This window comes from Capra hircus, chromosome 10, assembly GCF_001704415.2.
Source record: "Capra hircus breed San Clemente chromosome 10, ASM170441v1, whole genome shotgun sequence".
Classification (NCBI taxonomy): Eukaryota; Metazoa; Chordata; class Mammalia; order Artiodactyla; family Bovidae; genus Capra; species Capra hircus.
The window spans coordinates 51888550-51901594 of record NC_030817.1 but is presented as its reverse complement, the minus strand read 5'-3'; the positions used below and the strand labels follow the sequence as shown (position 1 = coordinate 51901594).

The 13045-nt window shown below is 34.7% G+C and overlaps 1 protein-coding gene across 8 annotated transcripts in view; it reads right to left on the bottom strand.

Annotated features, from left to right (window-relative positions):
* Nucleotides 1-13045, bottom strand: part of RNF111 (ring finger protein 111) — an 84653-nt gene that overhangs the window by 28396 nt on the left and 43212 nt on the right. For all 8 annotated transcript variants that reach the window (XM_018054278.1, XM_018054283.1, XM_018054280.1 and 5 more), the window contains exons 3-5: nucleotides 8195-8321; nucleotides 5375-5538; nucleotides 2056-2250 (exon numbers count right to left, since the gene is read on the bottom strand). In XM_018054278.1, the coding sequence (XP_017909767.1) occupies nucleotides 2056-2250; nucleotides 5375-5538; nucleotides 8195-8321 (486 nt within the window). The remainder of the gene's footprint in view (nucleotides 1-2055; nucleotides 2251-5374; nucleotides 5539-8194; nucleotides 8322-13045) is intronic.

Sequence of the window (13045 nt, the reverse complement as noted above, 5' to 3'; positions counted from 1 at the left end):
TGTGTTAAAAAAATAAGTACATAAATAAAAGCTTTGAGATAAAGTTTTCTTGAAATAAAGTTGGGACTGTTTCAAAGTTGTCTTGAAATAAAGTTGGTACTGTTCCACATAACATCTAGTTAAACACAAGGTACAGAATGCAACCAGAAAAGAGTGTGCAGTCCATAAATGAAATAAAAGCCCATTTCACTTCTGCCTACATTTTCTTTTTCAAAAAATGCAGTATTTAAAAGATATCCCTAGGAAATCTTGTTTCCTCAAGGTTCACCTTTAGTTTCCAGGGGAAGGAGATCTAAACCAGACATAGTTTTCCAATCTGCTCAACGTTAATTTATAATAAGAATTAAACATATTATTAAAAGCAAAAAAAATTGATATAAAATATACGGTGGTTTCATTATTAATGGTGATTACTATTAGTACTGGTGATAGAGGCAATCTACAACCTACAGAGTCTATGATGTCTCTGTTAGTAAACAGCAAGTTCCTATCTCTGTGCCATCATTCAGGAGAGAAAAAAGACTAGTTTAAGATCTAGTCAAACAGCTGATAGGAAAGAATCAGAGATAGCACTGCTAACTGAAACTTAAGAAATAATCTATAAGCTGAAACTATAAAATTCTCTCAAAAAATTTTTATTGATCAGTTTCAGGTATTAAGTGACTCAGTTATTTACATATATATATATATTCTTTTCTGGGGTGTGGAGCGGGTGGGCTTCCCTGGTGGCTCAGATGCCTGGAGAATTCCACGGACAGAGAAAGCCTGGTGGGCTATGGTCATGAGGTCACAAAGAGTCAGACACAACTGAGTGACTAACACTTTCACACGTCCTCTTTTTTTACATTCTCTTCCCTTATAAATTATTACAAGATATTGAGTATAGTTCCCCTGAGCTATACAGTGGGTCCTTGTTTGTTATCTGTTTTATATATCAAAGTGTATATATTTTAATCCCAAACTCCTAGGGATGAAGGAGGAAACATGTTGCTGCAAGAAGGAAATTGTTCTAGGACTAGTGAGAAGACCATCAGCTCCTACTGCACACAATCAGCACCATCATATTCCCTTAACTCCCCAGAGGGCCCTTCTTGCATTTATTTCTTCCCTTTTTTACAACTATAAAACTCTTAAAACATAAGAGTAAATCTTTGCAACCTTGGGTTAAGCAATAGCTTCTTAGACATGACACCAAAAGAATAAACAATAAAACTGGGGAAATGGACATCATCAAGCTTCTTAAAACTCCCACTCCTATTTTCAATTCTTTTGGATATGTATTTAGGAGTTGACTTTTGGGTCTTATGGTAACCTCGTAGTTAACTTTTAAAGGAACCATCAGAGTGTCTCCTATCATTTTACACTCCTACCAGATGTTAATAAAGGTTCTAATTTCTCAATATCCTTATTAACACCGGTCATCCTCTGATTTCTTGTTTGTTTTTGTTTTGTTTAATTATAGGCATCCCGGTAGGAGTAAAGTAGAATTTCATTCTGGTTTTGATTTGCATTTCCCTAATAATAACTAATGTTTTCATGTGCTTCTTGGTCATTTATATGAATGACCTTCTTCTTTGGGAAAATGGCTACGTACATTCTTTGCCCATTTAAAAACTGGGCTGTTTTTCTTTTTACTGTTAAGCTGTGCAAGTTCTTTATATATTCTGGATACCAGATACTTATCAAATATATGATTTTCAAATATTTTCTCCCATTCTGTTGGCTATCTTTTCACTTTCTTATAATTACCCTTAATTTACAATAATTTTAAATTTTGATCAAGTCCTATTCATTTTCTTCTTTTGTTGACTGTATTCTTGGTGTCAGCCATTCAATTCTCCCCCATCTCTTTCAGTTGAGCTATAATACTCTAGTAACATAGCACACAGAAACTCAAATATGAAGTCATAATCTAATTCTAATAGAGACCACTTTGTTAACATATGATGTTTATTCTAAGAATATACCCTTGCTAACACAGCTAAAATCTTAATAACAACAATTCTTTTTCTAACAGAGAGTCCCTCCCCGCCCCTTTTTATTTTTTAAACATACCTCCTGCAGAAGTACCAGTCATACTATTGCTTGTGAGAGTAGTTGAAGTCTCTGACACTGTGGAGGGTTGGCTACTAGTGACAGCTGCAGCAGTGTCAGAGGCCTGCTCAGAGGTAGATGGATTTGAATTGTTAATGGAAGCGCTTGTGGTTTGTGATTCCATTCTCGCAGAAGTGGTTGGTACTACAGTAGGTTCTACAAAATACAAAATGGTTACTTAGCATTTCAAAACAAATTAGGCAACGGGTTATATTTTAATGAAAGTTAATATTTTTATAGCTATTAAACTTAAAATGTGAACCCTCTGTAAGTACAATAAATATATAGTTTAAAAAGAAAAGCTTTCGTAAAATTAAATCAGCATTAAAATGAAATGTTACTATATTTTTAAACACGTGTGCATATTCCAATAATTCAAAGGACTAACATAGTTTTTTGGGTAAGGACCATGTAAGTTTTCTGATCACAGAAAGGTAAAGGAAAAGTCCCTCTGCTATGTTCACACACATTGTCACAGGCTGTTAGAACAGCACACAAATTGTACTTTCTCTGGTACCTATGGATTTTAGAGTCAAGCGATTGGATAGAAATTCTGATTTCACCACTGACAGATTGATCCAGGAGAAATTACTCAACTACTCTCCATTTCCTCATCTACAGAACTAGTAAAGTACAAAATTTTCTTCATAGAACTGTTGCTAGGATGAACAGAGATCACACATATGAAGTACTTATAGATGATGCTTTACAAATGGAAGTTATTTAATAAACATTAGCTGTGATTTTTAATATGTTTAACTTTTCACATGTCTTTTTGTATGTTTTCCCCCAATTTTTTTGCAAATATTTTTATCAGTGCTTTCTAATGAAAATTAAAGTTTCTATAGTAGAAACTGAAAGAAATTTCAGGTAGACCTTAACTTATGAATGAGTTCTATTTTAGACTCCAATTGTTACATGACTTTAATAATCAATAATGGGAATAAATCTGTCCAAAGCATAGTCACAATAATTAGACTTGCAAAGAAGATATTTAAAAGTGATACAGAATAGAATGTGAAGACAACCATTCTATACCATACAGTACAGGAGACTGATTACTGAAACACAAATAGTGCCTGTTAGTCTATATGGAACCCTATACTTCAGATGCTTAAAGAAATATATTTGCCTCAACATAAAAGGGAGAGGAAGGAACTTCTGTTTATTTGCCAATAGTTTATCTCAGTTTCTCAATCAGAGGTATTGACTTTTTTGGTTGAATAATTCTGGACTGGAGGTGGGAGTGGCTTAGAGGTGGGCTGTCCTTTGCATCATAAGATGTTTAACAGCACGTCTGGCCTCCACTAGATGTTAGTAGCACTCTCCCTCCACTCTGAGAATCAAAAGTGTATAGATACTGCCAAATGTCTCCAGGCACACAAAACAGTCACCAGGTAAGAACCACTAAACTTATGTTTTCAATTTACTTTTAGTAAGATGAAAGCCTTACCCTGAGAGAAGGGAGTCTGTCTACTAATCACTGGAATACTTTTAACATAAAAGTATTCTGTTTGAACTAAATTCAAGTGGATTAAAAAGTTACTTAGATGGCAGGTGTCACATGGGTAAACACAGAAAGTTTCCAAAAGAGTCATCAATATTTAACTGGGTAATCTTTAATAAATCCCTATTATATTAACCACTTCTTGCAGATGATTTATGGTACTTCCAAAATAAAAACCAAGACATTGTTAACTGAAATGTAGACATTGAGAAGAAATTCTCTCTTCATAAACACCTTAACTCCAAAGTACTGGTAGTCTGAAAGTTATGATCATCCAAACTGCCAACAGCCAATATTAGAGTTGATTTCACAAGGCCCCTAACTCTTCTGACCTAGCAAATGTATTCTTCATCTAATTTATAGCTAACTGCCAAAACTAATGGGCTTCCCTTGTGGCTCGGATGGTAAAGAATCCAATCCATATATAGCTTACCAAATATTAAGGACATTATGATTGAGGGCTTCTTTTTAATTTATTTTTTATTGGAGTACGGTTGCTTTACAATGTTTTATTAGCTCCCACTGTACAGCAAAATGCATCAGCCATACATATACATATACATATATCTCATCCCTCCTGGACTTCCTTTCCATTCAGGTTATCACAGTTCATTAAGCAGAGTTCCCAACCATTTCCTTCTAAGATGTAACTATCAGTATCTGAAGATAATTCTCAATTTGAGGGAAAATTCACAAATGTATTCATATATTCATACCTGCTTACCACATTTCCTAACCTCTGCTTTCCAACTCTAGCATTGTTTCCTCAGTTACTTGGGTGTAGCTGTATGTAAGCCAAAGAAGTGAAGTGTAAATCTTAGTCGCTCAGTCATATCCAACTCTTTGCAACCCCATGGTCTGTCCATGGAATTCTCTAGGCAAGAACACTGGAGTAGGTTGCCATTCCCTTCTCCAGGGGATCTTCCTGAAACAGGGACTGAACAGGGTCTCCTGCATTGCAGGCAGGTATTTTACCATCTGAGCTACAGAACCCCTGTAAGCCAAAACGAAATGCTAAAGCTAAGCAGCACATAAAGTAACCATATTATTACACTGAAAGATAACGTAACTTATAAAAGCAAATTCAACATCTCAAATAACTAGTATTAATCATTTAAACTCAGTTACACTGCTTTTGTTCTGTATTTTAAAACTGTTGTTTCTATTTTTCACAGTAAAGTATGACAGCAATATTATAAACAAAGTAACACATAAGTCTGAGAATAGATCAAACTACCACTTGTAAAAATAATTTTTTCTAAGAAAACAACTACCAAGCAGCGAAACAATAACCAGAAAGAACTTTTAGACACAACTTACAAACTGGGGTTATATTATCAATTGAAAAATAACATTAGGATATCTGCCAACTTCTCTGTAATTTAATATTATTGACATATTATTATCATCAATAATAAGTAGCAATAAGAGTTTCTAACATATTAAGATATTTCATTTTACTAAACTGTCTTCATAATTTCACACTGCTAGCAATGGCAACCCCCTCCAGTACTCTTGCCTGGAAAATCCCATGGACGGAGGAGCCTGGTAGGCTGCAGTCCATGGGGTCGCTAAGAGTTCGGCACTACTGAGCAACTTCACTTTCACTTTTCACTTTCATGCACTGGAGAAGGCAATGGCAACCCACTCCAGTATTCTTGCCTGGAGAATCCCAGGGACGGGGGGGCCTAGTGGGCTGCTGTCTACGGGGTCGCACAGAGTTGGACACGACTGAAGTGACCTAGCAGCAGCAGCAGCAGCACTCCAACTTACCATCTTCATCAACAGTAAGGTCCACAACTTCTGCTGCATTCTGCCTCAAGGGCTGTATAACAGTAGACATTCTATTGCGGTTCCGTGGCTCCTGTGGTCGACTTGTATGAGAACTTGAACCTTGGTTCCAGTGAGATCTATTGTGTCCAAGGGCTGACCGAGACCTAAATAACAAAATTTCTAGTCACCTAAGAAATCATAAGCCTTTCCTACAAAATAAGTTATGAAATTCTTCATGCAAGAATTCTCCAGAGAGATAATCACAACAGAATTTTAAATTATGACTAGCATAATGCCGAGTGCTCAATAAACATCTACTGAATTAAATATTTAATAAATGTTCACCAACCAACTGACCTAAGAAAACAAAAAATATGTTAGGCCTATCATTGATGTAAAAATATAGGATTCTGTTTCAAGAATGCTACTCTCTTTTCAAGGTGTACTTTGAACAGTCACCTGGGTTATAATCAATCATTTACATTTTATGTTAATACCTAAATTATTCACCATAGATATAGTGACAAAAATATCAACACTCTAAACATTTAATAACATTCACATGATCTTCAGCTTTGGGAGTCCAGAACCAAGTTGTTTCTGGGACTGTCCTAAAAGAGATTTGAAGTACGAGAGAGATTTCCTGCTATCAGGAAAAGTAAGGATAGCTGTAGCTAGTTTACTGCAGCTAACTATACTTTGGCAGCTATACATAACATCATTGTTTGAGCCACTTTATGCTTTAAAGGCATATAACTACAAACCCTCAATACTGAATGCCTTTTACCATCTTTTAATTATGTATACTGTACTAAATTACTTACAGGCATGTATTTTATTATTAAAAAATTATAAAGGATTCACTGTAATGATCTGGATTAAAGGTATAGAGACAGTATTTAAAATATGCAGTTCTCAGGAACCAAGGAGAAAAAAATAAATGTTTTAGGAAGATGGGGTTTATTACAAAGTTGGTTTTTCCTCCTGCCCCAAATGAATGTAAAACTGCCTATATGCTTCTATGCATGTATGTCAGCAAGTATGGAAAAAAGTGAGCCAGATTCACTAACATGTAGTCGTATGTGTATGAGATTGATCACTCAAAGTTCATACAGAGAAGTTCAGAGAAGAACTCCAAAGTTCAAACTGAGCTGAAAATGGCCTCAGCAATCATAGAGCCTACAAGTTTAGAAAGAACTTCAAATTGTAAAATTAAATTTTCACGTAATAGGAGTATAGAGGTTAAATTCTGAGACACAGATTAAAAGAAAAAAGAAAAAAAGACAGTGTATTCCAGCAAGAATTGTACATATTAAGGCATGAGGATAAACAAATGTTTCAAGATGAAATAGTTTTAGATAAGGAGAATGAATTCTTGAGAAACCAAGAGTCTTTGATGAAACTGAGCAGTCTATTATTTCTGATAAACTGTTAATAGCTGAAGAAACTTCCAGGTCTTTGCAGTACTTTGGTGAAAACTTCACAGGATATACTAACTCCAAATATAATGTTGAATGAAGTACCAGCAAAAAGCCTGATGTATAAGGACAGTTTCAGAGAGGCCTTAGTGGCAATTATCAAATCCTGACACAAGGAGATCTGAAACACGGATACATTCTCTCTTAGAGAGGAAGGGCGAGGAGCCAACTGAAGTAACAAAGTTCGTGTTCTATGTAACCATAAGGAAAATAAATATGAGTAATGAGCATGCATGTCTTTTTCAAGAGTACTGCCTACCACTATGTGAATGCATTTGCTTCGATATTTAAACATCTGCATGGTAAGAAAGCTCTTCAATTCCATGAAGAAAACAGGTTCTTAGTTTCAACAATCATTATAGCTCATAAAAATCAAGTTAATGTTGTATCAAGCACTACGGGCAGTCACAGGTATCAATGGCACATACCATGGAGTATCAATTTTCCTCCAAGTATGGGAAAATCATTTAAATTTAAACAAGGACATGTTATAGAGTGCTCTCTTCCATGCCATTAGAGCAGTACTCCAATGAGAAAGTGTTAAGAAGCAGTTCAGATATGACTGCAACATGAACATTTTTTTTAAATCAGTAACATTAAAATACATTTTTAATTCATTCTAAATTTCTAAATTCATTTTAGAATCCATTTCTAAATTCATTCCAACACAAAAATTAAGGTTCATCCATAGATTAGTTTTGTGCATGAAATGAAAGCGAGGACCAGTTCACTGCTTCCTTTACCAGTATCTGTAACCATCTAAAGCCCAAAATGAATACAGTATTAGGGTCTCTCTCTCTCTTTTTTGGTCAAAGTGATTTTCAAAAGGACAATGTCATTTCAATTATTTATCAAAACAAACGAGGATATCCCACTCATTTTTTATTACAGAGCTTATAACAAATTACTGAGTGAAGGACAAAAAAATTTTAAAAGAGGTTTCATACAAAGTTGTCCTAATATAAAAGCATAAACATCACTGGTATTAATGAGAAACCAGGAGTTTGTGAACTCTGAATCATAAAACAAACTCAATTTTATAAAACACCAAGTAAAATCAATATTTATCCAGAGCAATGACTCAACTCTCACTGTATACTAGGGGTGCTTAAAAGATACTGATTCCTAAGATTCTGGTTCAACTGGTCTGGGCCATGATCCAGCAACAATATGTATTTTATAATCTTCCCAGATGAATCTAACTCAGCCTGGTTTAACAACCACATACTCACACTAGGTTTAAAAAAAAAAAAAGTAAAACAATGAAAATATCTGCAGCACAAATGTGTCTAAATATTTATACTTAAAACTTCAAATATACAACTAGGAATTAAAATCTTACCGATAGCTTTCCCCAACTGTTACTATCTCCACTTCACTGTCAGTTGAGGTAACATTAATTTCTTCATTGGCAGTGATCTGGGGAGTGGAGGAAGCTTCTATCACCACAACATCTTCATCAATATTTCCTAGAAAGAAAATACATTTGAAGGGTATATGAGATAAAGTTCTACTGTACAGCATAGAGAACTATATTCAGTATTCTGTGATAAACCATAATGGAGAAGAAGAAGAAAAAAAAAGAATGTATATACATGTGTAATGTTATCAACTTGCCAAACAGAAGAAATGAACACAACACTGTAAGTCAACTACACTTCAATTTTAAAAATTAAGGGCATATGCCTGTCAGCTAACTTATAGACAAAAAATTTTGACAGAAATTAGTCACAAAAGTAAAAATTTTATCTGTCAAATCAAAGTATTTAAAACCAGAATTCACCACACATAGTGAAAAGTTACTTACTCTTTTTAAAAAATTTTATTTAGTATTTATTCTTGGTTATGCTGGGTCTTCACTGATGCGCGCAGGCCTTCTCTAGTGGCAGCAAGCAGGGACTACCCTCTAGTTGCAGTGCGCAGGCTTCTCACTGCGGGGGCTCTTCTTGTTGCAGAGAACAGGACTCTAGGACACGCAGGCTTCAGGAACCGTGGCATGTGGGCTCTAGAGTGCCCGCTCAGCAGCTGCGGAGCACAGGCTTATTTGCCCTGAGGCATGTGGGATCTTCCCAGACCAGGGATCAAACCCCTTGCACTGGCAGGTGGATTTTTAACCAATGGGTCACTAGGGAATTCCCTTTCTTAATCTATACATATTCATTTTTAATTCTTCTTATGATTTTTGTTTATGCTTTACCAACTTTCAGTAGTTTCCATATGAATTTGCATAATCATATAAGGACATTAACACTGTAATATTAGGAAGTAGTCATTTAAGATCTTATGTAAGATATTCACATTCTGTAAGATATTAACCCTTTAACATATAAAATGAAGACACTACACTCTCTGCACACTTTCTTCAGGGTTGTTTTTATTTGTGTGATATGGTATTTTTTAAGAAACACAGTGACTTTTTAGTTTTATGCTACAAAATCTTTAATTTTTCTGTACACAATCTTTTCTAAAGTATTGTACTTGGAAAGTGCTTCCTTATCTAGAAGACATTATATTGGGTTCAGTGTTTCCTTAGTATTTACTTCACCTAGAACTAATTTTTACTTATGGCATTAGATAAGATTATTACTAGAATTTGGCCCTGCTAAATGAAATAATGTAGTCATGCGCGCGCACACACACACACACACACACACACACACACACACACACACACACACACACAGTATGATTTCACTTATGGGTGACTGTCTAAAGTAGTCAAATTCAAAAGTGGAATGGTGGTTACCAGGACTGAGGGGGGAAGAAGGAAAAGGGAGCTGTTAATTAGGTATGGAGTTTCAGATTGCAAGAAGAAAAAGTTCCAGAAATCCATTTCACAACAATGTGAATATTCTTAAAACTACTGAACTGGACCTTTTAAACTGGTTAAGATGGTCAAATAAAAAAAAAAAAAAGGATAAAAGTTACGCTCCATTTCTTCTCTTGCTGTATTTTCCACAAATCTAGGGCTAAACTATCTTTTTTAAAATAGTCTTTTCTCTTCATTACTATCACCTGTCTAAAGGTCAGCCAACAATTTCTAAGACATGTTTGAGATAAGAATTTTCCAATAATAAGGATACTGAGAGCTTAAAATTTCATCCACTTTAAGTGTACATTTCACTGACTTTAGTACATTCATGAAGCATAACCATCACCACAGTCCAGTTTTAAAATATTTCCAATACCTAAAAAGATCCCACAAGCCCTATTCCAGTCAATCACCATCCCTCTATCTGCATCCCTACACCCCTACAACAGGGAGAAGGAAATGGCAACCCACTCTATTATTCTTGCCTGGGAAATCCCACGGACAGAGGAGTCTGGTGGGCTACAGTCCATGGGGTAGCAAGAGTCGGACACAACTTAGTGACTGAACCACCCCTACAACAACTGACCTGCTTTCTGTCATTATGGATTGATTTGTATTTTTAAAAGCTCAATATAAATGGAGTGATATATTATAGATACTTTCATACCTGGCTTATTTCACTAAGTATACTTATTTTGTGATTTATTCATCTTTCTAGCATATCAACAGTTCATTTCTACTGCTGAGTAAGCATCCTATCATATGAATATATCACAGTTTATCCATTCTTTTGTTATTGATGGACACCTAAATTTTTCTCACTTTTGGCTATTATAAATAAATGCATGTACTTCATTGTATACATGTGATTTCATTTTTCTTGGGTAAATTCTCAGGAATGCAATTTCTAAATACTATCATAAATTTATGTTTAGCTTTTTAATGAAGTACCAAATTGTTTTCCTAAGAGACTGTTCAACTTCACATCCTTGCCAGGAAAATGAGGGCTCCAGTTTGTCTACATCTTTGCCATGAATTATTATTGTCTCTTTTTTGTAACTGTTATAGTGCATATATACTAGTATCTTATTGTGGTTTAATTTTCATTTCTACAATAACTAATGATGTTGAGCATTTCTTCAAATGCTTATTAGCCATTGTGCCAAAATATCAATTCAGATCTTTCATTCATGTTTAACTTGGACTTTTGTGTTGGATTATAAAAGCTCTTTATATACTCATTTTCTTAATGGTGTCTTATGAAGCTCTGTCATTTTAAGATGGTACCGAAGAATTTATTTGCAGGGCAGCAATGGAGAAACAGACATAGAGAACAGACTTACAGACATGGGGAGAAGGGAGGAGAGGGTAGGATGTATGGAGAGAGTAACATGGAAACTTACATTACCATATGCACAACAGATAGCCAACGGAAACTTGCTGTACGTCTCAGGAAACTCAAACCGGGGCTCGGTATCAACCCAGAGGGGTGGGATGGGGATGGAGATGGGAGGGAGGTTTAAGAGGGAGGGGATATATGTATACCTATAGCTAATTTATGTTGAGGTTTGACAGAAAACAACAAAATTCTGTAAAGCAGTTATCCTTCAATTAAAAAATAAACAAAATTAAAAAGAAAAGAAGTCTTTCATTTTGATGAAACGCCAAGTCAGCAATTTCTTTAATGGATCACATTTTTAGTGACTGTTTAAACAAACCTCTGCATAACCAAAGGTGACTGAGAATTTGTATGTTTCTCTAGCAATTGTGTAATTTAGCTCTTAACATTTATATCTGTGATCCATTTTGTTAATCTCTGTGTCTGACACGATATAAAAGGTCTAAATTCACCTTCTGAGCATGTAGATCTATAATTGTCCCAACATCATTTGATGAAAGGACTAAAATAATTCTATTTTGATACCTAGTACATTCAGGTTTTCTTAATTATTCTTCAGGATTGTAAATCAAAGGGAAAGAAAAACTCCTGAGAAATGGACTGGAATGGTGGCATTAGACATCACTTTAAAAGTGCTGATATCTCTAAAACATATATACTTCCATCCAAGATCCTATCTTGACATCTACCAATATCATAATTATAAACCCCTAAAACAGAGAATACAGTTTGATTATAAATGTAATTCTATAAAGTTACATAATTTTCTTCAGAGAAGCCAAATGTACTCACATTGAGATTATTCTTAGACACTGTATTCTCTTTGCTGATTTTGTAAACATGTTACCTTTTTCTCATTGTATTTTCTACTAGTATGTTGGTATTCCATTGATAGTTATATTCAATTTTATCCAGTTTTGACAGAACGCTTGCTTACCACATGATAACAAATGGCTCAACGTTTTTCTCAGTGTGGAGTTTACGCAGTCTACATTCCTTCACCTGAGGCACCATTTCTAGACCTAGAATTTCATCTGTAATATAGCTGTATCATCAAATATCTGCACTACTTCAAAAGCTGGCCAGTATTTGGAGGAGGTTACAAGTCCATGATTAGATATATAACATATTCTCTGATACTGATACTCCAAAGAGGATAACAAAGCAAGCACTAGTAAATCATAGAGACAATGAAAGATGTTATGATTGGAGAAATAGTTATTTTAAAAATATTCCATAATATTTTGGAATTATGTAAATTGGAATACTTGAATACTTGTAAATTGTTCTATCCACTAAATAGAAAAAAAAAATTAAGATTTGAAAACTATGAGATGTGCAAAATTTTAAAGTAGTTTCCAAGTCCTAAAGACTATACACATAGACATGTTCAGGTCAAATGTTTTTTTGTTTCTGGTTTGCTTGTTTTGTTTTACATTTGGGAAACCAGGAGATGCCTTCTCTCTCTTTGTTTTTTAATTGTTTTCAATTTATTTATTTAGCTGCACCAGGTCTTAGATGCGGCATGCAGGATCCTTTATTTGCAACATGTGGGATGTAGTTCCCTGACCAGGGATCAAACCCAGGCCCCCTGCATTGCGAGGGCAGAGTCTTATACCAACCGGACCACCACGGAAGTCCCTAACTGTATTTTTAACATCATAAATATCTTATACACAGAGAACAACAAAATGGCGGCACTTAAGTGTCTACTTAATATTCTCAATTCAATTTCCAAAATACTTTTCTAATTCTTCATAATCTCATACATGATACAGATTAAGACAAAAGCTCCCAGCAATCATATATTTAGAACTAAAAGTATTATATATAAAAATAAAACACCATGGACTAAAAAAAAAAACTTCCTTATTTTAAACTATCAAGTAGACACTACCATTTTACATGGAGAAAAGCTACATCTGCATATCAACTTTATTGGTGTTCCCTCCATGGTATGTATATATGAAATTTCTTTATAA